Source organism: Apodemus sylvaticus, chromosome 1 (assembly GCF_947179515.1).
Source record: "Apodemus sylvaticus chromosome 1, mApoSyl1.1, whole genome shotgun sequence".
In the NCBI taxonomy this organism is placed as follows: domain Eukaryota; kingdom Metazoa; phylum Chordata; class Mammalia; order Rodentia; family Muridae; genus Apodemus; species Apodemus sylvaticus.
Window position 1 is genome coordinate 135,110,948 of NC_067472.1, and position 24,955 is coordinate 135,135,902.

General features: G+C 52.7%; 1 protein-coding gene across 2 annotated transcripts in view; it reads right to left on the bottom strand.

Moving 5' to 3' along the window:
• Nucleotides 1-7,660: 7,660 nt before the first annotated feature.
• The window catches only part of Rgma (repulsive guidance molecule BMP co-receptor a), a 44,165-nt gene continuing 26,870 nt past the window's right edge, over nt 7,661-24,955 (bottom strand). For both annotated transcript variants that reach the window (XM_052160724.1, XM_052160732.1), the window contains exons 3-4: nt 18,360-18,877; nt 7,661-10,228 (exon numbers count right to left, since the gene is read on the bottom strand). In XM_052160724.1, the coding sequence (XP_052016684.1) occupies nt 9,518-10,228; nt 18,360-18,877 (1,229 nt within the window). In that variant the 3' untranslated portion in view covers nt 7,661-9,517. The remainder of the gene's footprint in view (nt 10,229-18,359; nt 18,878-24,955) is intronic.

Below are 24,955 nucleotides of genomic sequence, written 5' to 3' on the forward strand. Positions count from 1 at the left end.
CTCCATCACTGTGGAGTCCTATTCATGCCCTCCTGACATCACATATCCTCCACGTGCCTTGCCTCAGTGCGTGCATCCAATCAGCCCGAGTCCTTGGATGGTTGTGAGCCACCATGTGGTTGTTGGGATTTGAACTCAGGACCTTCAGAAGAGCAGTCAGTGCTCTTAACTGCTGAGCCATATCTCCAGCCTGCAATTTCTTAATTAAGGTTTCCTTTTTCCCAGGTGACTCTAGCTGACAGAAAACTAATTAGAACACCTCCCTAGGTGGGACCATCTCTGTACCTGACATAACGGCCCAGAGTAAGTGTAATTCTAGAACTGTCCTGCAGAGGGCAGCAGATGCACACAGACTCCAGCCTAACTGCAGATAATCCAAAGATAACCAGACATAAGACTCTGGTTCTTTCAATGTTTAGATCGTTCCAGAGAGCCTGATCGTTGAGGGAAATGTTATCAAGACCCAGATACCCACCCAATATTTGTGTCTCCCTCCCCTTTGACGCCTCCCTCTGGCTCCCTGGCGCACTCTCCGTTCTCCCAGCTGCCCTTCGAGGAAATCATCCTGACCCTGGTTAGCAGAGGACATCAAGGCTCAGCGATAGAATGGGGCAGCTCATGGTGAAGATCAGAGAACCAGGAAACTTGCCTTAGAGAACGACAAGGTGCTGACCTCTGGCAGTGAGCAACAGGAAGTCGCTGTTGCCGGTCTCTCACCACTAGAGGTCACCCACGAGGCAGGGCACCTACATCCATTCTGCAGCCTTGCTGTAACTGGAACATGGAGCTCGCACTCCGTGTCACAATATCATTGAAAATTTGCAGGATATGTGAATGTCCCCCTAAATCTAGACCATGGCCAGCCACGTGGGGTAGCCTCCAATGTTCTGTACAGAGAACCAGGAAGATCGCTCAGTGTCGTGTTATACCAACACAGCACCTCTCAATACTTTCCTTTAGGGACCTGATTACTAGCAAAGGGATGGGTAGGTACACTCAAAGAGGGAGTTTGGAGAATGCCCTGCCCTTCCCTGGGAAAGCGAGCTCTGTCTTGTAGACCTGGTTCTTGGTAGTTCTTCTGTCAAGGTCCCAGCCTTGACATTCAGGGCCTTGCTTCCCAAACCCTCTGGTGACACCTGCTTGGGCTTCGAGAATCTCGAGCCTCAGAAGGGGGTGGCTGGACAGGGCCCCACAGTGTCGAATAATGGCACTCTCTATCAATTGAGCACAAGATGTCACTATTATGATGCCACCAGGGTGTCTCCAGTGTCCACGCACATGGGGAATGAGAATCACACTGGAAGCCAGAACCTGTCAGATTTGTTGAAATACTGGCTCCCAACTCAGAAAGCAGACCGGCCTCCCCGGGATGATGGCGAGCCAACTGATAACCCCCCCAGCACACTGCAGCACATATCCTTGGACCTGATCTTAGAGTTTCTAGTGCTGTGATGAATGAAACGCCATGACCAAAACGACAAGTTGGGAAGAAAGGGGTTATTTGGCTAACACATCGGCATCACTGTTCATCATCAAAGGAAGTCAGGGGGGGAACTCAAGCAGGGCAGGAACCTGGAGGCAGGAGCTGATGCAGAGGCCATGGAGGGTGCTGCTTACTGGCTTGCTCCTCCTAACTTGCTCAACTTGCCTTTTATTAAAAAATTTTTTTTTATTTATTTATTTTACTTAGGTATACTGTAGCTGTCTTCATGCTCACAAGAAGAGGGCATCAGATCTCATACGGATGGTTGTGAGCCACCATGTGGGTTCTGGGAATTGAACTCAGGACTTCTGGAAGAGCAGTCAGTGCATTTAACCACTGAGCCATCTCTTCTTATAGATCCCAGGACCACCAGCCCGAGGACGGAACCACCCTCAAGGAGCTGGGCCCTCCTCCATCACTAATTAATAAAATGTCTTACAGCCAGAGTTTACGGAGATATTGCCTCAAATGAGGTCCCCTCCTTCAAGATACCGCTAGTCTGTGTGGAGCTGATAGAAGACTAGCCGGCACGGACCCCACACTGCTCAGACTTTAGATATGGTGGCTACTGTCTCAACCCAGTTTTCTCTTCCAGCTGATCTGAGCCCATGTCTGGCATCTCTCTGTCCGTCTAGCCTGTAGGTGTCTGTGTTTGGCTGACCCCTCTTCTCCCTGTTCATCCCAAACTAGAACCCTAAGTGGACATCACCCCTGTTGGGGACTACTCCTGAGACCATTGTGGCCTTGGAGACAGGAGACCGGAGGGGTGCACAGGAGTGACAAGGGCAGGGCGGGGATGGGCTCCGTCCTTCAGAATCTTTTTGTAACTTCCCTTCAGAAGTTAGGTGACTTCTCTTGACCTTGACCTACCCACCAGGAGGAACATAGGACTTTGTTTCAACATAGGACTTTGTTTCCATTTGTCAAGAAGATGTTGTACCTGAGGATGTGCGTGCACTAGAGTTTGTAGTGGAGCTGGGCCAGCGCTGGGCCTGGCAGGAAATGGTCATCTCCGAGCAAGAGTGGTCCCCACGTACACTCCAGTTAGTTTACAAGACAACCTAGCAATAGAAGTGTTTCCTCGTGACTGGCACAACTGAGGCTGGGAGGAATTGTCCTCACTCACCCCTCTCCCCCCAACCCCCACAGTGTGGAGTCCCATGTGGACCCATGAATGGTGGGTCTAGCTAGGCTCTGCCCAGAAGTTCTCTTGCACAAACTACTGTCCTTGATCTTTCGTAATTCTTTGTAAGCATGTGGGTGGTGGGGGAGAGGTTAAGTCTCTGTGTGGAGGTGTGTGCGCCAGGTAGCCTTGGCGGTCAGAAGAGGATGTTGGATCCACTAGAGATGGAGTTAAAGATGACTGGGAACTGCTTGGCATGGCGCTGGGACCTGAACTCTGGCCCTCAGCAGGAGCCATCCATGTCCTCGGTACTGAGCCATTCCTGCAGCCCAGACTCTTGGTGAGTTATCTCTTACCCCAAACCAGCTCCCCTTGCTGCTAAATGGTCACAGCCTCCTCCTGTGACAGTTGTCCTTTTTGTATAAGTCCAGATCCCTAATGGTCCCTAAGCATATCTTAATTCTCCCTTGGCAGATTTTTTTAACTGGGACATGTTGATGTCTCTGAAGGCTTAGGGAAGGACTCCCAATCCTCATAGGAAAGAGATTAGCAAAACTGCTGTGAGGTCAAATGTGCACGAATGCTCCCAAGGGTGACCCCGTGGCAAGGGCAGGGTGACAGTGGTCAGTCTGCTTACCTTGACCTCAGGAGTCTTGACTGACTCCAGAAACACACCTGCCACCACCATAGCCATGCTTGCCCAGGGCTGCCTTTAGCGCACTCTTCAAGGTCAGCTCTGCTTGATCACGGTACCGACACTGCATCGGAGAGAGGGAGGAAGAAAATAGGCAGAATTGCCTTTCTAAAGAGCCCAGAGGGATGGATGATGAGGCCTGTGAGGGAGACCTGACCAGCTAATGAGCGCTTTGGGTCAACAGACTCAGGTAATGGTTTTCTGTGAGGCTGGAGGATCTTAGGCCCCGAGAGTAGAGGACTGGGGTGGGAATCTTCCCACTGACCCTGGTTGGAATGCCAAGCGTCTACTTATGTTTTAAGAGTTGGTCAACCAATTAGGCCATAGAGATTTGCTTTCTGGACTGCGCCCAAAAGATTAGCCTGTGGGGAAGGGCAGTGGAGAAAGTAGGGCACCTGCCTTGAGGGTCTCGCTGCAGATCGAGGCTATGGGATGGCATGGGGATGGCAGGACCTGGTGGCACGGGGTGGTGTGTGTGGGTTCACCTACATTCTCTTGAACATATTCCCCATGTCTGTTTTCCTAGACACCACTGCAGTAGAATCCCACCATCACTGCAGGGTCTAGTCACCCCATAAACAAGTGGCAAGGCCAGGAATTAACCACGGATCTGACATGTCTGTGCCAACTGACTGGCACTCCTGCAATGTTAACCTAGAATGCGTTGTACTTTCCTTTTTAAATGTTGGCCTCTTTCCATCCCACACAGCCTAGCGCTTGCTAGCCTAAGTCCAATCGTAGGGACCACCTGCCATTGTTTTCAAGCACCTGTCCAGTTGCCTGAGCAGAGGCCCCAAGCCTTTCTGCTCAAGCACGGCCTTTGGAGTCTTCACCCTCTCTGGGAGCCACTGTGGCTCCACGGGCCTTCCTATCCACCACAGCTGAGCAAGAGGCGGGGCTGTCCACTCCCGGCAGCGGCGCACTTTCTTTTATGCGGGAAGTTCGTTCTATGAGCACGACTGGCCTTCGGCATTTGCTGTTGTGAGCAAAGGAAAACGTTCAGGCCCAGGGAGGCAGCTCGGCTAGCAGAGATGCTGGCCTCCGAGCCTGACACCTGAGTCCAATCCTCGCGGAATAGAAGTTGCTCTCTGACATGTTCCCAGACCTGCTCCCCAGAGATCCTCCTGCCAGTCTCAGGAAGTGGTACCATGTCTACCCAGGTGCTTCAAGGCCACACCCGGTGACAGTTCCACTTCCTGCTCTAAGCCCTGCCAACCCACCCTGCATGTTAAACACAGTCTTCATTGCACCCGTCTCAGCCACTGCCTTGACCTGGCCTTGTGTGGTAGCAGTGGCTTTGCCTTTTCCTGGTGACGGTGACGGCCTGCAAGGCTCCATTTGGAACTGGGAGGTGGGGGACATCAGGTGAAGCTGGGAAAGAGCTCCGGTGGCAGGAATGCTTGCTGAGTGTATACCAGGCCCCGAGCTCCACAACCAGCACCACGTAACTTAGGATAGTGGTGCTTTCTGTATGTGTACCTCAGGAGACCTCAGTGGAAGGGCTAGAAGTTCAAGGTCATCCTTCGATGTGTGTGTGTGTGTGTGTATATCAGGATATATATATATATATATATATATATATATATATATGTGTGTGTGTGTGTGTGTGTGTGTGTGTGTGTGTGTGTATGTATATCAGGATTACATGAGATCCTGTTTTAGAGACGGGGTGGAGAAGGGAGGGAGGGAAGGAGGAGAAAGAGGGAGGGAGGAGGGGAAGGGGGGCTTACATCATTTTTTTGGCCAGCCCAGGAGGCTGCTATGCTCTAGCTGCTGTGTAGTCTTACCCTGGGACGTCCATCTGTCCCCTCACTGGCCTGGGATCACACTGGCTCCCTGCTATCCCCTCTGGACTATGCCGCTCCAGGTCCCCGGCATTCTCTGCTCTTTGTCGAATGCCCCCCGCCCCCCCCCCCCCCCCAGCTTCGGACATGCCTGGCTCCGGAAATGCGTGTGGTGAGTTAGTCAGACATGCCTTCACCCCTCCAGAGAGGAACATCTCTTTTCATGCCTCCTTAGTTCTGCGGTCACTCAGAATGGACCTGCTTTTCTCCCTGGGGTCCGCCACGTAGGTCCTTAGATTATGTAAGTGTCAATTATTGGCTTATCTCCCCAGCAAGAATACAGGACTTGTCCCCACAGACAAGTGGAGTCACCAAACGAGTAAATTCCTATGTGCCACTGCCACAGGGACCGCTCTTGGTGGGTTCTCTTGTTGATGTTGGGCATCTGTGCTAGGAATTAGCTCATTAGATTTCCACAGGACTCTGGGAGGTGGTTACGTGTAATTCCATTTTACAGATCAGGAATCTAAGGCTCAAAAAATCCAAGCGAGACCACACAGCTAGCAACAGGCAGAGCCCAGCTCCGCCGATGCCAAGTCAGCTTGCTGCCCCAGTTCAGATGCTTAGCCGCTGCTCCGAGCCCTGCTTGGGCATGAGAGATAGGCTCCAGTGCTGTCCAGCTTTCCTGGGCCTCTGCCAGAGTGTTCGTATCATTTTTCCCTCCAAATTTACCCATGCAGTCATCAGATTTCGCTGATCAGCCCCTGGCTTGTTAGATGAGAAGCCTAAGAATTCTTTTCCTTGATTTTGCTTGGGGGGGGGGGGGAAGGGGGATTTGAAGGGGGGACAACCCAGGAACCTAAGGTCTCTCACTCCATACGCAAGGGCCCTCACTTTGAGCTGCACACCCACTGCACTATCTGAGTGAGTTCTAGCAGCATTGGCGGTTTGGGATGGGGAGAGAGAGGACGTTTCTCGGGCTATGCTAAAGCCCTTGGGTAGTCAGGCTGACTGGCCTTGCCCCAGGTCTGCCCCAGACCAGCTGCCGTGCACAATTAAGACAAGAGCCCTCAGACCTCAGGTGTCAGGCCCGCACACTTGAGATTCACATTCCCCTGTTCATGAGGGCAATGAGCAGTGTGGTATTTAGGAAAGAATTCTTGTGGGTTAAATTTAGGGGCCTGAAAACATTCCAAGCCCCACATATTTTTTTGGCAAGTGTCACATAGCACTTTCATCTGATGGAGAATGAAGGACTTTTTCCCCTGGGCCTGGCTTTTCCAATCTGTCCTGTGTGTGACTCGTGCCAATGGTCCTGCCACTGCTAGGCTGTTCTCCTGGGTTTAACTATGCAATTGACCACTGGGGGGAAGGCCTTTGGTTACTGACAATGCAGGAGAGTGGGTTTAGTTAGCTCCTTCCTTGAAGATCAACCCTTCAGGGTCTTTTTAGGAGCCTGTGGTTTTGCTTTTTTTCTAAGCAAAGTTCTGGAACATTCTCTCCTTGCGTCTGGTGCTGAGGTCGTGTGTCGGGTGGGCATAAATAAATGCTCTCTGGACTTCTCCCCTTGATGGCCTTACCTCACATCTCCTCCCCAGGCTGTGTGGCCCTCCTCTCTAGGGCACAGATGAAGTGAATGTGGAGGCAGCTGGGGAGACTGAGAGGGTTAACTGACTTGTCCACACTTACCTGGAACTTCAACTTGGCCTGTGCTCTTCTCTACTAGGGACAAGAGTTATCTTGAGCAACATAGACCTAGGTCTTGACTCTGGCCTTGCCAGGGCATGGTATAGGTGGGTACATCTCACAGACCTTAATCTGGTAAACAGTTTGGCTTCCTTGACACTGACTCACTGGGTAGGTTTCTTTTTTTGTTTTGTTTTTGTTTGTTTTTTGTTTTTTGAGACAGGGTTTCTCTGTGTAGCCCTGACTGTCCTGGAACTCACTCTGTAGACCAAGCTGGCCTCGAACTCAGAAATCTTCCTGCCTCTCTGCCTCCCGAGTGCTGGGATTAAAGGCGTGTGCCACCACTGCCCAGCTTTATTATTATTATTTTTTAATGGATGACATGTGACCATCATTCAGGGAGCCTGGCTTTGCACAGGTCTGGACCATGGCCCTATCAAGAGTCGGTCCCTGGGCCCCTAGGCTGGGTGCTAAGGGATGCTGAAGAGGCTAAGGCTTGAGTTGTGGCTGGGGTCCTCAGCCATGCTGGCTTGGATGAAGCCATTATGCACCCCAGACCCTCTGTCTCCAGCTCTGTCCTAGGAGACAGATCTTACTCAGCCTTTTGCCAGATAACAACGTCTGCTCCGACGTGCCTAGAGCAAGGGGAATCGGGCCAACCAAGTCTTTCTCAGGGTTCCAAGTGACGAAGGAAGAAAAGTAATCTCAGTCACCGAGGGCCATGGTGGTTAAACAGCTGCATCCCACAGTTCACAGAATTCGGGCACACGCTGCACATCTTGACACACTTTGTAGTGGGACACATCCACCGTCTACCTCACCTCTCCACCCCGAAAGGACCAAAAAAAAAAAAAAAAGTCTGTTTAGAAAACAAACTCCAACAGCTCATCTAAAAGAAAATAACAAAACGAAACAAACTTTACTTGCATTTAGCCGTTAATAAATAATTTACAGTATGTACACGCAGTGGCGCGCCACACAGGTCGCAGACACGTGGACTCAGTGAGGGGTCCCCACTTCCAAGCAGAACGTGATCAAACACAACCAAAATAAAGTGCTTCAACTCTTTTACTTCCAACATAGGGATAGCTAAAAAACCAGCAGGGAGAAGGAGGGGCTGAGCTCAGCCCTCCCGGCTGGGCTGCCCACGGGGGTTTTGGCAGGGGTTGGGACCTCTGGGAGGGAGAGGCAGGTTCTGCAGCCTCCTGGCCAGTGTATGGAGAGGTCCCTGGGGGAGCAGCAGAGAGCTGCAATAAACATTGAGTGGGGCTAGGGTAGGCTCTGCAGGGCCGCTGGCCGGGTGGCCTAGTGGGCTGGCTGTACTCTTGTGCTAGTCCCTTGGGGGCCTCTGGAACAGCAGCAGAGATGGAAATGGCTCTGGGCTCTGTGGAGGACCGCTTTGAGCGGAAGGAAAGCTAGGCTCCCAGTGACAGGCCTCTGGCTGTGGCCAGAGGGTTGAAAGAAGGTCCTAGTGGGAGGTGAGCCTGCCAGGGTGCGTGGTGCAGGGAGGCCTCTTAGATGGTGCTCCCCCCAATCCCCACAAAGAAAGGCAGACAAGAGGACTGGGGGTAGAGCTGCTGCCCAGCAGCTGGGAACGTGAAAGAGATCAGAGGACAGGGCAGGCCAGCTGGCCCTATCCACTGGCTCTGCTGCGCATGCCCTGAGGCCCCACCTCCCCTCTGGGGGAGTGGGGAGGGGCTCTTATGTCTGCTGGTGGGGGCAGGGGCGGCCGTGGCAGGAACCAGAGGATCACGTCTCTGTTCAAACATTCAGAAGGAAAGCACTTTGATTCCTTAAGTGCAATGGAGAGGAGCAGACAGAGGGTGGAGCCAGAGCTGGGGATCTGGGCCCATGAGTGGTATTGCTTAGACCTCAGGCCAAAACACACCCTCCCTTCAACTGTGGGGCTTTCCAGGCAGGTGCCTGGAAGCGGCACCTCAAACACATCCACAGTAGCTGGATGCACAGGACAATCTCTGTGTAGCACTGGGTAGGAAGGTGCCAGGGGGACACAGCCTCCTGGCTACAAGGTTACATCCATTTGCTAAAGATACTGAGCAGGGCCCTCTGGGAGTATCTATCATACTGCTAAGGGGCACCAGCCTGGGATAGAACTGTGTAGATGTCTCAGCCCTATGGACGCCGGGTCTTGGGGTGTCCCCATGGGCTTAAGTGTGTGCGAGTGTGCTTGTGTAACAGTGTGTGCGCGTGTGTGGTAGGGCACAGAGGCCCCAGAGTAGGTGTGCAGCAGTCAGCTGGGCCTGTCTCAGTGCATTGTGAGGGTGTGGAAGGAGCCGACTTTCCCAGTGTCTCTCTGGTGGTGGTGGGGGGGAGTGGGACTTCAGCTTAGGGGGCTCTGGTTCGCACATTCACACGGTGGGGGGACGGGGTGGAGGGAGCTGCTCTCCCCCCTCACACAACTCTACTGACACAAAAACACAGCATCAATCACCACAACCTTGTCACGTGCACTAATGGAGAGGGGGAGAGCTGTCCCACACACCCTTAGCCCAGGCCAAAACATTTGACGACAGCTCTGAGGGCACCACGTTCAGGCCATCAGCCAGAGGCCACCTCCGCTGCTGATTGGTCTGTAGAGAACACTGGGTCACAGGAAGCCAGCACACCTGCTGGGCTGCATCCCAAGAAGCTGATTTGGGCCCTCAGACCAAGGAGAAGCCAGGGGCAGGAGCCCAAGGCTCGGGGCAGAGTCTATACAGTCCTCTGTACCTTACGTGGCCAATCATCTACCACAACACAGGCAGGAGGACCAGAAGTGGGACCGTGGTGCCAAGGAGCATCTGGGGGGCCAAGGGGAATGTGGTGGCGGTGGCGGCCACGGCCCCTGGCAGCTCCTGAGTCCTTTCAAACAGGTGTAGCTTGTCCTTGTTGGAGTGAAGCATCTTCCCATCTTCCAAAGCGTAGTAGGCGGCCAGTGTGAAGTTCACATCGCCAGTCGTGAGGAGGTCGAAGACGCAGGCCTGGTAGTACAGGTCTTCTACTGGAAGTTTCTCCTTACACTTGGCCACAGCGGTCTCGTAGGGAAATGTCTCCGGGACCACAGGAGACGGGCTGGCGGCTGCTGGCCTCCGGGGGCTTTCGGCGTTGGCCCGGAAAGCCTGGAAGTCGATCTGCTGGTTGAGTGGGCAGCCCCGCAGGCAGAGGTAGAGGCCTTGGCTGTCCCGCTCCTCCACGGCGTTGACGACCTCCTCGGGCATCCGCACGGCAAAGGTAAGGTAGCGGCCCACCTGGCGTACCACGATGGTGGTGCCGATGTACTTGGCCTGGATCTCCACGTGCTGGCCCGACACCTTCTCTGTGATCTTCAGGCTGTTGGCTCCGTGTTTATCACCCCCGTTTTTGGAGCCGTCGGCAAAGGCGGACGGAAGTTCGTCCATCTCGGCTTGGTAGACTTTCTGGTCCACGCACTCTTGGAAGTTCTTGAAGATGATGGTGAGCTATGGGAAAAGATGCAGAGGAGAGTGGATCAGGGTGTGGGGAGACGTGCCTTAGAGATCTCAGGGACCTGGGAGGTCTACCAGGATGCTGTGGATGCTCCCTTCTCCTTGATGGTCGCAGCTCAATACCAACCACACTCTTATACACTCAATGCTTTTCTTTGTAACTTTCTTTCATACATATTTATATATTATGTATAATATATAAAATATGTTATTATAATATATATTATATATTCTATAATAATATATAATTATATATAATATATATTATATATCTATACTAAAATTAGAAAAACTTTCACTCACTACCATAACTAAAAAAGAAATCAGCATACTCACTATAGAGAGGAGAAAGTCTAAATATAAAACAAAATATAAAATTAAAGGTCCAATGAAAAATTTAGTCCACTACGATCGGGCTTAAAAACTGCTCCCCCCAAATATCAGACCCCAAATTATTCCAACTCACGAGTGCTACCTGATGTGGCAGAAGGGGCTTGGAAGCAGTGACTGGGTAAAGGACCATGAGGTGGGCGTCTCCTGGGATACCTGCATGGGTCCCAGGACGATCGCCCGTGTCTGCAGAAATGAGAGGTCAAGGGACACATGGTCATGAGGACAGGCAAGGTGATGAGGGGAGGGGAGGAGAGGAGAGGAGAGGGGAGGGGAGGGGAGGGGAGGGGAGGAGAGGAGAGGAGAGGAGAGGAGAGGAGAGGAGAGGAGAGGAGAGGAGAGGAGAGGAGAGGAGAGGAGAGGAGAGGAGAGGAGAGGGGAGGGGGGAGGGGAAGGGAAGAGAGGGGAGGGGAGGGGAGGGGAGGGGAAAGGGGAGGGGAGAGGAGAGCAGTTACACACCAAGGGATAGCAGCAGCAGCCGGAGCTGACAGCCGTGAAGGATGACTCTGCTCCACCTTCCCGATCTTGCACGGAGCCCTTGGGAGGCTGTAATGCCCAGAGATGAGTGGACCGTCCATGCAAGCGAGAGGGCAGAGGTTGTGACCCCAATGCAGTGGGGAGGGGGCAGGGAGGTCATTCCCAAATGGAGTCTACAGAGAGAGCCTGGGCTGAGCCAGCGGGACCTGTCCCTAGAACCGCAGACTCCCCCTGTGCTCGGTATTGCGGGCACAGCAGTTGTTATTCCAAGTCTCCTGTGGCACTGCAAGGGCAGGTGACACCCCCAGTTTCACAGCTGCTCAGAGCGCTGCAGTAGCGTGCGGAGGGCCACACAGCCACGAAAGGCAGAAGTGGGTCGTTCTGGGTTTCTGACCTCCAGGGCGGTGGTTTTCAACCCGTGGGTCACGGATCCCCTGTGGCAAACTTCAATCTTTACAAATGTTTACATTATGATTCATAACAGTATCAAAATTATAGTGGTGAAGTGGCAACAAGTAATTTCGTGGTGGGGGTTGGGGGGGCGTCAGCTGTCATGGAGACGCTGTCGGAAAGGGTTGTAGCATTAGGAGGGTTGGAACCACATTCACTGCTCTTAGGGTCTTACAGCCCTAGGCTGGGTACCCTTGGGAAGGGGCAGAGTGTGATGTCCCAGCCTGCCATCGTGGGTGTGGTGTCTGGCTGTTCTCCAGGGTGGATGCAAAGCTGGAGACGTGAACAATTCTGTGGAGGGCATGGGCACCTCCTAGCTAGCTGGTGGGACTCCAAAGTGACCCCACGTTTACCTCAGTGGATCTGCCAACTTAAAGGGCCCAGGCTGCTGACAGCACATGGAGCCTGACTGAGGCTGGGTGCTCTGCCTGGATCCTCAGGAGCCACGTGCGGCAGCATAAAGGACCACGTCGATGACAGCCTGAGAAGCTCACAGAGTCAGTGGCCGTACTGTGAGGGCTAAGGAAGTCTCTGGCCTGTAAGCACAATCAGTGCTTGGATGGGACCAGAAATCAGAGAGTCAAAGAACCTGGGTTCAGAGCCTCAGAGAAGCCAGCCAGGAAGGCCAGAAGTGAGGCCTGGGAATAGCAGACAGTGCCTAGCTGAATTTCCAAGTTGCCACAGTCGCAAAGAGCCCAGGAGGCCCAGGTAAGCAGAGAGGCCACAGGCCAGGGCAGTAGGGCCTAGCAGCCTGCACCCACTTCAGGCCAATGAATATTCAATTTCGGGAGCAGTTCCTCAGCTCATGGTTGTCTTGTTTTGTGGGTCCCCCATGATAACCAGATTGTGGCACCCAGGGGCCCTGGGACCCGAGAAGACCTGGAGCCCTGTCTCCTCACTGTATCACAGGCCCATCGGCAGGAGGGGTGAAGGGTATCAGTAGGGCAGGCTATATGTGACTCTCAGGGGCTGGGGTATTCTTCCTCCACAAATACTAAAAACAAAACCAAACCACCACCAACTCCCCCCAAAACAAATCAACGCCCCCCCCAAAAAAAAACCCAAACCAACCAACCAAACCAAAACCAAAAATCCTACTCCAGCATCTTTTTAGAGTCTACTTGTATAAAAACAATTCAAGCCAGGTGCACACTTCTTTAATCCCAGCACTTGGGACGCAGAAGCAGGCAGATATCTGAATTCTAGGCTAGCTTGGTCTACAGAGCAAGATCCAGGCCAGCCAGGGCTACACTGAGAAACCCTGTCTTGAAAAACAAACAAATAAACAAACAACCCCCCCCCAAACATACAAAACAACAAAACATACATAACCTGGGCTGGATCATACTATTTTTCCTTCTTACTTTAAAAGAAACAAGAACCTTCTTGTGGCTCTGTCAGCTTGGGGTCAGGATGAGTGACCAGCCAGCCTATGGCGTTGTGGGAGAAAAGAGCTGGGAAGGGGTAAGTCCCCAGAGTGTGGGCCTAGTAGGCCACACAGCTTTTTAAGAAGGGGACTCTTTCCAGTTTCCCTCCCTTGGCCTCCCATTTCCAGTATGCACTGGGATATCAACGGAGGCTGGACCTGACCCCGCTGCAAAGCCATAGGCCTTGGACTGCATGGAAAACGCGGCTACTCCCTGATTCCTGACCTAAGAAAATGGCAACTTCGTCGGAACAGAGGTGGGCTGGCCAGGGTGGTCGGGGAAGTGGGTGGCCCTGCCACTGGAGGTATGGCAAGGTGAGGGACACTGGTGCTCTTGTTCGGTATGCAAGGCCACACAGACTTGGGGAAGGGGGCTCCCCGAGTGTCAGCAGTCTCCTCAGAACAGGAAAGGCTGGTTTGGCTTGAACCCCCATCTCTCATGGAGACGGCCTCCTGGAAGGCTGACAGGCTGCCTGGCTGCTTGGCACTTGTGCCAGGGACCACAAGCAGCAACATGAAGGGGGCCTGTCGAAAGCCTGGCGGCCTGCTGCCAGCCCACCGTGGATGGATGACTTTCTGCCTTTGGTATCCTCTTCTTCAAAGGGGCCCCTGGACTTCTCAGTGCCCCTCCCCCAAACACACACACACACACACACATACACAGACACACACAGTGGGGGTGGTGGAGAGAGGGAGTGAGTAAGGGAGGGAGGGAGGGAGTGAAGTGGGAGAAAATATTAAAGACTTCATCTGAAGCCAAGGGCCGGGGGTGGAAATACAGGAGGGGGAAAGAGTTCATGACCCCTGGAGGTCATTGACCTGAGCAGATGAAATAAACAGGGTAACTGGTTTCTGAGTGCTAGGGGGAAACAAACAAGGTTGAAGAGGGTGTGTGTGTGTGTGTGTGTGTGTGTGTATGTGTGTGTAAGAGTTCCTACCCTCAGAGCCTCAGTTTCTTTGCCTGTAAAATGGGCACAAGCAGCCAAACCGGGAGGAGGCCTTGGCGTGGGAAGCTGGCTGACAAGTCTGCTCTTCTGTAGAAAACCCTATCTTTGATTGTCCTTGAAGACAGAGGGAGGGGGCAGGTGGGTAATGGTAGTACCCTGCGTGAGACCCTGTCTGCATGTGGCTTCTACAACATCGGGGTGGGCAAGGTTACTGGGTGGTGAGCTCAGGGTAAGGACCAGGTTGGGGGACTAGGCTGTTTCTGGGAAGTCAGGGGTCAAGGGGTGGGCGGTGTTGCTGGAGCTCTGGTGGGAGAAGGTCCCCAGAGACTCAACCACTTTGGGGGTGAAAGTCTCTGACATCTCTTGCTTTCCTGGGGCGCTTTGTTCCCCATTCCTTCACTGGGGACTCCCACTTTCCTCAGGGGTCATCTCAATGGCAAACCCTATCAGTTTCCCCAAGCAGAGCCAGGGGTTGAGTCAGAGAAGACACAGCGTGGCACCGAGGGGCTGGCATGAGGGAGACACCATGTTGCTGAACCAGAGAGCACATGTACACTTGGGCGCAAGAGGCTTCGAGAAGGGCAGAGTGCCAGGGCACTGGGAACTGGCCACCGAGGTGGCTCACCTGCGGACCACAGGGCCCCAGTCGGGTTTGACTGAGTCTTGAGTTTGGCTTGGCTACAGACACCAATAGTGTCACTGTCTGGTCTCTAGCGGAGTCGAGTGGATGGGGTCTGAGAGTTTTCTGCCTGCTGTGATCCAAAGTCTGGGTCACTCAAGCCCTGTCACTCAACCCCACACCATTTTGGGAGTCTCCAAGCTGGCCTGGGTGGGGAAGGCCTCCTATTCTTCCTCGGGCAGTTCTCCGGTGCCCAGAGCCCTGCGTCACAGGTAGAGGGAGTGAATAAATCACAGAAACAAATCGACAACCAACCCACTCGGTTTGTGGCCAGCATTTAGCATGCTGGGGGCTGGAGTCTAGGTGTACCTCATGTGCAGGCGTCTGAGGCCATGCACACTGCCTGTTCCAAGGTGACAGAGGTCAGGTCAACCCCCTTCCCCCATGCGCATGCGCACTCACACCCCCACACACACGGCCCAGGCGCACAAATTCTGTGTTTAGGTTCTGTTGTCATTGGTGACCACACCTCCCTAGATTAAGAGGAGCAGCAGCTACTTGGAGTCCTCATCCCTTTTGTACCCCCGAGTCACCCCTGGAGCCCAGATGCCAGCCCTCTGGAGGCCACAGCATGGGGCAGGAGGCTGGGTCCCTTCCAGAGCCATGTTTGTTGCTGCATTTAGAAGCCACCACCTCAGGCTTCATTTATCTTGGCTCTGGAGGAGGAGGTTGGTAAAGCCGCTGAAAACTGCAGGAAGGTGTTTGGATCCTTGCCCCTTAAGTCTTCTGAGGGCCAGGAGGGGGGAGGGGAGGGGGGATGGCTCTGGTCATAGGTCTGTGGCCTGCTAGGCAGTGTGACTGGGTTTGTAGAACCCGGTAGGGCAGCCATGGTGAAGACCCATTTGTCTCTTACCCAACAGGAGGACCCAGAAAGAACTCCTTTGGTAGGTCAGGGCCACCAGAGCAGAAGGAAGTGGTGGTGTTGGAGCATTTTTCTGGCTGCCAGGGTCACCTCACTGTCCTCTTGTAGGGTGTGGCAGAGAGAGAAGGAACAGAAACAGCCTTGTGGGCCAGCCTGGCACTGCCTGACATGTGGTCTTCCAACACATTCCTCCTGGGGAAATAGATCTACTGTCTCCTAGCCAGCCTGGAAGCCCCTGGGGTGGGGGTGGGGGCTCTGGTGACAGGGCAGGCAGCACATAGAGGCCAGGCACTGAGGCGGGCAGACATATGCCCACTGTCTGAGAGCACTGGAGACCTTCCCCTTCCCTAGCAGAACTAAGCAAGGGAAGGGAGAATCTGGGCTGGGTAGGAGTATCCTCTTGCCTGGGAAATGGGGCTCTTAGCTGTCTCTGGCACTGGCCAGGGGGCAGCACTTGAGGCCTGTCACCCAGACACTGAGCCCTCCTTGGAGGAGAGAATGAGAGAGACCCTCTGGATTCCGTGGCAATAGGGAACGCACCAGGCTCTGGCGGAGGGGCTGTCCTGGCTGAGGACAAATCCTAGCTTGGTATTTGTCACCAACTTCATTTTGGGTGGGGAGGTCCCTTTGCCTCCGGGAACCTCCTGTTTGGTCAAAAGAGGCTACACCAGGCAGGCAGGCAGGGCGGGCCCTGAGGGGGGAGGACTGAGAACTTCCGGAGAGCCTCTAGGGTCCTCTGTGAAGCCGGTCCCTGCCCCATCCTATCTCCCTCATTTCAGGTGTTCGAGGCTCTGTCTCTCAGCATCCAGATCAGTCAAGGAGGCACAGGGCAGGACTTTATCCGGCAGCTCCAGCAGCTCGGCCACCCCATCCCACAGCGGTGACCTCTGAACCTACATTAAGACTCCTGCACGACTTGTTTATTTTTTTGAGACAAGGTCTCACATCGTCCAGGCTGCTTCCAAATTCAGCGTAAGCAAGAATAACCTTCCGCTTCTTCCGCTCTAGTTCCTAAGCCCTGGGATTCTGAGGATGTGCTGCCATTTTTAATTTTATGTGGTTTCATGACTAGGTGCTAGACCAGCAATCTCACAACTAAATTATATCCGCAGATCCTACTGAGGGCTTAAAAAAAAAAAACCAACTTCATCCCAGAGATGCAGTGGTCAAACCAGCCAGGAGGGGTGTAGGCATCCTGGAGCTTGGGGTACAGAGCGCATCCTACCACCTTTAACAACTGCTGTATTGTTGAAGGGGCCTGCAAGGCCTCCGATGGTCCAGAGAGGGGTGCACAGACCACAGACTCCTTTGATTGTTTCTTACTTTTTTTTTTCTTTTTTGTTTTTTCCAGACACAGTTTCTTCGTGTAGCCCTGGCTGTCCTGGAACACACACACACACACACTCACACTCACACTCACCCTCTCTCTCTCTCTCTCTCTCTCTCTCTCTCTCTCTCTCTCCATACACCAGCCTGGCTTTGAACTCAGCTCTGCCTGCCTCTGCCTCCCAAGGGCTGGGATCAAAGGCGTGCATGCACCAACCACCATCACCCTGCCTTTGACTGGGTTCCTTTGACTGGGTTGCAGCATACTTCCACCACGACAGAGTCTGGGGGTGACTCTCTTCCAAAGGCTTGAGAACAAATGTTTTGGGAGTATTTCTGAACTCTGTCTTTATGTGTGTTTGTATGTGAAGTGTACCTAGGTCCATGGACGTGTGGAGGGCAGAGGTCAATAAAGACGTCTTCTTCAATTAATTCTCTGCTTTTTTTTTTCTTTCTTGAGTCAGGGTCTCTCCTTGAACCTGGACTCACCAATCCAGTCAGCCCGGCTGGCCAGAGGGCCAGGGCCTTTCTGTCTCTGCCTTCCCAAGGCTGGGACCACACAGCACACGCTGCCGCATGGCTGTCCATGTGGGGGTGTTGCTGACATAAACTCAGTCCTCACACTTGTGTGGCTAGCGCTTCATTGAGTGAATTCTATAAACACTACAGTTTTTACAACTCTAGGGCTAGGAGGAAAACCATTTCACATCTTCACCTGTGCCGCGCTGACATTTGTACAAACAGAAGCAGGCCTGTTGGAAGCTAAGTTTCTCAAACACTTGTCCTTAACTGTACCCAAGCTACTCACAGATTATATCTGCTCCATGCTTGGCTATTCTTGTTCTGTTTTGCCTAATTAGAAAGTGTACCAGTCAGCCGGGCGGTGGTGGCACACGCCTTTAATCCCAACACTTGGGAGGCAGAGGCAGTCGGGATTTCTGAGTTCGAGGGCAGCCTGGTCTACAGAGTGAGTTCAGGACAGAAGGTGTATATACGTGTTTAAGTCTGACCACTTGGGACTGCATAACCTGTCATTTCTGGAGAAGACCAATTCTCCATTTCTCAGCAGCTATTGACTGATTGACAAGCAACTTACTAAAGGGACTCCATAGGTTGTGTATGTGTGTGTGTGTGTATATATATATTTTATGTACTACATAAAATAAAGCATGTATATATGTCACAACGATCAAAGGGGAGGTTGCTATACTGAGGGGGAGGGGAAGGGCGCATGCATTGGAGGGGGGAGAGAAAGGGGTAGAAATGATGTAAAGACAGCACTCGTGTGAAACACTCAAACATGCAAATAAAACTGTATATTTTATATGTTTCTGACACCAGAATAGGGTCTCATGACTCTCTCCTGAGCAGCGTCTGTTAAGTCTGAGAAATACCACACTAGGGGCAAAATACGGGCATAGTTGTAAGTTGGTTTATCTCCTGACAAGGAATCTTTAGAACATTCCCGTCTAAAGCATTTGCTTCTTCACTGACCACAGTGGTGCCAACAGTGCCTGGATAGTGTGACCCCGCAGGCCTGGCCCAGCCTCCACAAACCCCTTCCTTACCTTGCTGGTGGCAGTGGCAGCAGAGCCGGGCAGCACAGGTGTATTGGTGACTTGCACGTTCAGGTAATTATTGTCGATGAGAGGCCAGGCGCCTTGCACCTTGCACGTCTGGAAGTGGTCTGTGAAAGTCCTGAGGTGTGGGTCCCCAAAGAGGCCGCAGTGAGTGTAGTTGGGGGCAGCTGAGTGCTTGTGGAAACTCTTCTCATAGTGGCAGATCTCGGGGCTATCGGAGCGCTCCTGGCTGTCCCCGGCTGGCGGGAGCGTGCGCACTCGTGGCTGTGAGGTGGGGCCGTCCTTGGAGCAATTATGCTGGCTCATGAGGTCCTCTATGCCATGGACGGCCGAATGGTAAGCCAGGTCGCCCCGGCAGGTGCGGGCTGTGCGCCGGGTGCACAGGGCGTAGGTGCGCAGGGCCGCACAGAACTCGGGCACGTCGTCGGAGGCAGGGGCGTGGCTACCTGATGACGTGGCGCTCCAGAACTCAGAGTTGCACTTGAGGATCTTGCAGGGGGAGATGGCTACGGAGAAAAACAGATGTGTCATCATGTGGGGACCCTCTTCTAAAAATCTCTCTAGGTGAGAGGAGCAGGGAGACCTCACCTAAGACGGAGCCACCATATAATACACTGAGAAGTGAACTGTGGGGTAGCTCGCCCTGTCTAGCCTTCCAGAGTTTTTTGGCATGGCCTGCTAAGGTGAGGAGGGTCCAGCCATGTGGACCAGATTGCAGAAAAGGGACAGCATTTGTTTTTAGAGGGATGGTGATCACTGACCAACCTTTTTTTTTTTAAAGCTAATATGTAAGAAAGAAAACAAGACAAGATACTCCCTTATACTTCATGGCTAGCTACAAGAATTCCAGCAAAAAACAACAGAGATCTGATAGGAATTTAGACACTACTGTGCACCCACTCCTGCCACTGTGAGCCCCCACAGCTTTCCACTTATTTATACTCCTCTGAAATAAGGGATAACAGTAAGATCTACTGTGTGAATCTGCTGAGTGTTAAATGATTTCTCTCACCGAGCTATGGCGCCAAGAGCCCCTGCTCACATACATCAGTTCTAAGTGTGGAGACAACCTTATCAACCAATACACAACGCCCCAGTCCCTCCACCAGGTCAGAACAATGACCTGATGACTTCAAAGATCTCTCCTGTGATACTGAGGGCCCACCTACCACAGGTCTTGGACTTCACGCTCTGCAAGTCCTGTCTCTAGCTCCAAGGGACAGTTTCAGAGGCCGGGCAGGGAACACTACCAAACTCAATCAATGCTGGCCGCTATGATAATTGTATCGCATCACAGAGGAACTGGCTTCCTTGGTCTTTCTTTCTCTCGCCTGCGGGCTGGGAAGCTAAGGGAAAGAGAAGTTTCCTTTGAATCTGCTCACATGCGGAAGCCAGAGGGCATCGTTGGGGAGTTGGTTCTTGCGGTCTGCCTTGTTGGAGTAACGTCTCTGGTTGTCCCTGCTCTGCTCCCTACCCTAGGCTGGCCAGCCCATGAGATTCTGGGGGGAACCCCTCTCTCTGTCTTCACCTCCCATTCTCTGTGGTGGCACAATGGCATTGCAGACCTGTGTGGAACTATGGGACTTCTCACATGGGTCTTGGGGATGGAACGCATGTGGTCAGGCTTGCATGCAAAGCACTTTCCACTGAGCCATCTTGTTAGCCAAAAAGTTACAATCCTTGAGATCTTAGAGATCTCAGGCCATGCCTGATGCTCTAACATACCTACATCTTGCATCTGGACATGAGCAACCAACCTATCCTTTCCTGGTCTTTTAGATTCTTCCATTAGACTATGGGCGGCTAGGCACGTATCCCTGCTGCAGGATAAAAGTTTCTATGTACATCCCAGGATAAAGGAGTCGGAGCTCCAGCCACAAGGCCGAGGGAGGGTCATAGCCCAATGCTGGCAGGGGAGGTATCTGAAGGGAAAGGACTCTGTCTTGCTCCAGCTATTCCAGGCTGGGCCACTAACTTGGCTTGTAACCTTGGCAGATTCAGTTGGCTTCTCCGCTGTCTGATTTTCTTATAAAATCAGCCTTCATATCAAAACAAGAAGTAAAATCTTTGAGGGCAGGCTGAGTGGAACAATCAGTCAGCCTAGTAGGGTCCCTTGGTCTGTAACATGTACCTGCTGGTCTCTCATGGGGTTCTGACCTACTTTGGGGATGGGGTGCTTATACAGCCTTTTCTTAAAGGCATGTGCCAGGTCGCACACCTGAGTTGTGGTGGCTTGAATGAGAATAGCCCCAGAGGCTCATCTATTTGAGTGCTTTGTCAATGTGAGTGAAGCTGTTTGAGAAGGATCAGGAGGTGTGGTCTGCTTGGGAGGTGTGTCACTGGGGTTTCAAAAGCCCCTGGCAAGTCCAGTCCTAGTCTCAGTCTCTCTCTCCCCCTCCCCCCCTTGACTACTGCTTGTGGATCGGCATTAAAGCTCTCAGCTACTGTGCCAGCACCATCAGCACCATGCCTGTCTGCTTCCTGACAAGATGATCACGAACCCCACCCCAAAACCGTTAGCAAGCCCCTCAGTAAAATGCTTTCTTTTGTAAGAGCTGCCTTGGTCAGGATTCTTCACAACAATAGAAGAGTAGCCAAGTCAGCCTCCATCTTGAGGCTCAGGCCTTAGGCTCAGACTCAGGATACCTGTGCTTGTGATACCACTGGTAAACCAGTTCCTTTTTGGTTGGTACCTGTTGAACTTGTTCTTCTTTTTGTTGGAGGAGTTATGTATTATTTGTGCATTAGGGGAAACACTGGCTAGAAGACACGAGTTTCCCCATTTTTATAGCTTTATGTACACTGAGGAAGGCTGACTTGCATCAGACTCGAGCCAGGTATGGCGGTACTGTTCAGTCGTAGTACCTGAGAGGCAACAACAGGAGGGCTGGCATGTTCTGGGTCAATCTGGGTGACACAGGGAGAACCAGTCTCAAAACAATCAAAATATGACCGGCGAATCAGCCGAGGCTACTGGTCTGTCGGCGCCTGCTCTGGAGGACAGTGGCCACGGAATACCGTGAGACTCCCTAAGGTGGCCTCCCATCCAAAACATGTGCTCCCGACATCCACAAGCGGTAGCATCTGAGGGCCTGGCCTGTGTGGAGACGAGAAGCCCCCTGGACATTACGCATCCAGAAGGAGGTGAAGTTAGGCAAAAGGTATGTGGGAGCAGAGGCACAGAGGAACTGCCGCACCACGGCCCCATGCCCTTCATCTTGGCTCCAATGGCCTCTGCTCATCCCAGTCCTGGGAGCAGAATGCCGTCTTGCCGCCCTGCAGTCTCAGAATCACAGAAAGGGGTACTGAGGAAAACACGGCAGGTGTGGACGCTGCCCTGATGAGAAGCCGCATGGGTTCTGTTCGCCTCGTGCTCACCAAGATGACAGGAACAAAGATGGAGGCCCTCTATCGCCTATGCCACAGTCCCTTGTAGAGCCCCCCCCATCCATCCTTCAGAGCTGGCCATCTCCAGATCAGGCTGCCTGCACATCTGTGGCTGACGGTGGCAACAGAGGCTCTTGCATTACACATTAGCTCCCTACTCCTGGGGAAGCTAAGGGACCCTAAGTGAGCATCTTTGTCGAGCAAACAGAGGGCTGGGGAGGGCGGTGGCGGGTGAAGTGGCAGGCAAGACACTGGGCTCCATTTCAGTTCTGACAGTTGTGAGGACCTGACTCTGCCTCAGTTTCCTTATTTGCAAAGAACTTGCCTCAAGCTTCTGATTGAATGATACACTCCATCATGCCCGAGGCCCAAGGGCACACAATAAACAGGGTCCCTAGCCTAAGAAAGAGACGAAAAGGGTATGGAGAGCAGTCAGTCTCCCTCTGTCCTCCACAGCAGAATGGTCTAGCCCTGACTCAGCTAGAGGTTAGCCCTTCCTTCCTCTTGCCTGCTCCCAGAGGCCTGAGATGTCACCCCAGAGCTCAGTGGATCTCCCTTTCCCCCCCAACTCATATCACCCCAACTGGGCAATTCCTTCAGACCACTGACCACTCCACACTCGCCTTGGACCACCCCAGGGGACCAGCTGTCAGCCCGCCGCCTCCTTTCCACCAGGCCGTGTGCGATGAACTGAACTCCACCCCTCCCTGCAAATCAGTCCCGATGCCTAACACAAGAGCATCCAGATTGAGGTCTCTGACACATGGCTAGGCTCAGGTGAGGTTATAAAGATGCAGTCCCATCATGGCACTGCTGACCCCACAAGGACACCAGAGCTTGCTATCTCTCTCCCCACTTCGGGAAGATGCTAAAGACGACAGTTTGCAAGCCAGGAAGAGCTTCTCCCTGGAGCCAAAGCTGGTTCTGTTGGCTCTACTTCCAGAACCATGACAAGTAAGTGGGAATTGTGTGGTGCCAATACATACTGTACTGACTGATCTACCTATCTATCTATCTATCTATTTATCTATTTATCTATCTATCTATCTATCTATCTATCTATCTATCTATCTATCTATCAATCATCTCACCTACCCCTCCCTCGTTTCCTTCCTGGACCCTCTTTATAATCAGCCACTGTCAATGGAGACATCATATGGACAGGTATCCAGGGTCTGTTCCTCCTATCACATCATGAGGGCCCGTTCCCAGGGTGACCGGCTTGGCATGAGTCCCCCTTGCTTTGGCTCTGCCGCAAGCCAGGCTATTGATCAAGAAGGGGCAAGTAAGCCCTTGCCTCTCTGCCTGGTGACTCCTGCCCCTCCCGCCTGGGTGACCTATGCCCCAGCCTAATTCAGGGAACCCATTAATGCCTTTCCCCGCCCCCTCCCCCTAGACACTTCTTGGAGGATGAAACGGTCAGAAGGGCTAGCTCCTGAACCTGTCCAGTCTAGGTCAGAAGGGCCAGCTCCCGAACCTGTCCAGTCTATTTTGTCCTTGCTAGGGAGCAAATAAAGAAACTTGGGATTCTGGGCAAGAATGAAAAATGGGGGTGGGGGGGAAACAACATTTGTAATTTCTCCACTCAGAGAGATTCAGGGGAGACTGAGTGTCAGCAAACAGCAAGTGACAGATTTGTGTCACAGGCTATACCTAGTTAGTGTCAAAAAATGGGGACCATGCTTAGGGAACATTTTGGGTTCGGGGCAGGTATTCAAGGTCAAACCCGCAGCTGTGTGACCCCCTTGAGCCACAGGCATGGGATGGGGGTGGGGCGGGGCTAGAAGTGCTGACTAAGTAAAGCCTGCGGAACTCAAGAAAGAGGCTCCATGAAAGAGAATTCTGTGCTGTTAACTTTGTTCAAGTGTCATGAGCACTACTAATGTGACTTGAAGACCTATCATGTGTCAGAGTGTGCACATTGCCTCTAACTCTGCGATGGTTTCAGGACTTACTGTTCCCCTCACCTGACAGGCTAAAGGGTTCACAGGTCTTGACTGGCTTTTTTTCCTTGGGTTCCTTGACACAGGAGGGATGAAACCTCAGCTCCAGTTCCCAAACTTCAGTCTTCTTCCTGCTCAAAAGCAAACTGCTTTCATCTCACTACTACCCTGGGGGTAGGAATTTTTTTTTAACCTTCATTTTACCAATGGGAGGCCTCAGGGGGTGGAGCTGCCCCCGAGTCACAAAGTCACAAGTGTGCCCTTTGTTTCTCTTTCTCTGTGTGGGGGCATGAAGGTTTGCCCCTCCCCACATTCGTGTGTGTGTGTGTGTGTGTGTGTGTGTGTGTGTGTGTTGTTCAGAGGTTGATGTGATGTCAGGTGTTCTATCTTATTTTTTGAGACAAGGTCTCTCTTGGCGGTTAGGGCCGGAATGCACTGGCTACCCAGCAAGCCCTCAGGGTCTACCTGTTTACAGGCTCCCAGAGCTGGGGTTACAGACATGTGCTGCAGGGCCTGACTGTTAAGAGAGTGCTTGGAATCCAAGCTCAGACCCTCAAGTTTACACAGCAACCACTCCTTTATCTACTGAAGCATCTCCTCAGCCTCATTCCTACACTTTTCAAAATGCACTCATTACAAGCCTTTCCTCAAGAAACCATCTGAGAGGACAAATGCTACGGTCTGTAGCCCTGCCTGGATCTGTGGACACAGTACAAATTGATTCTGTGCCCCCTGCCTCCAGTAGAAAGGCTTGTAGAAGGCTGCTGGACACAGACCCTGCTGAGAAATGACCTGTGTCTGACTCTTGAGGATTCCCCTGCTGCCAGCCCCATAGCTCTAAGGCCTTAAACTAGCCCTGTGGATCCTCACTGGAGCTTCAGGAAAAAAAAAAAAAAGGCTGAACCAGCTCACTGTGGAGCTCAGAACAAGACAACAGTCTGTAAGATGGTACTGACAGTGCTAAATTGGGGCCAGAAGTGGGTGTGCCCAGCGAGTGCCCTCTGCGACTTCTTCAGATGGTAGTAACCTGACTCTGTGGTCTGTCAGTCTGAAGACTGACATTCCTTAAGGACCTTGGGGGAGGGACCTCAAAGATGCCAAGGCTGGACCGTCCTCATGGGCCGTAAGCTGAGAGGCCCCTGCCCTCTACACTCTGCAGAGGCCTCACCCTGCACCCATGGACACTGACACTGCACTAAATCACCAACTGCAGGCTGCTTAGAGGTCAGAAGCCCATAGGCAACCGGGCCTGGT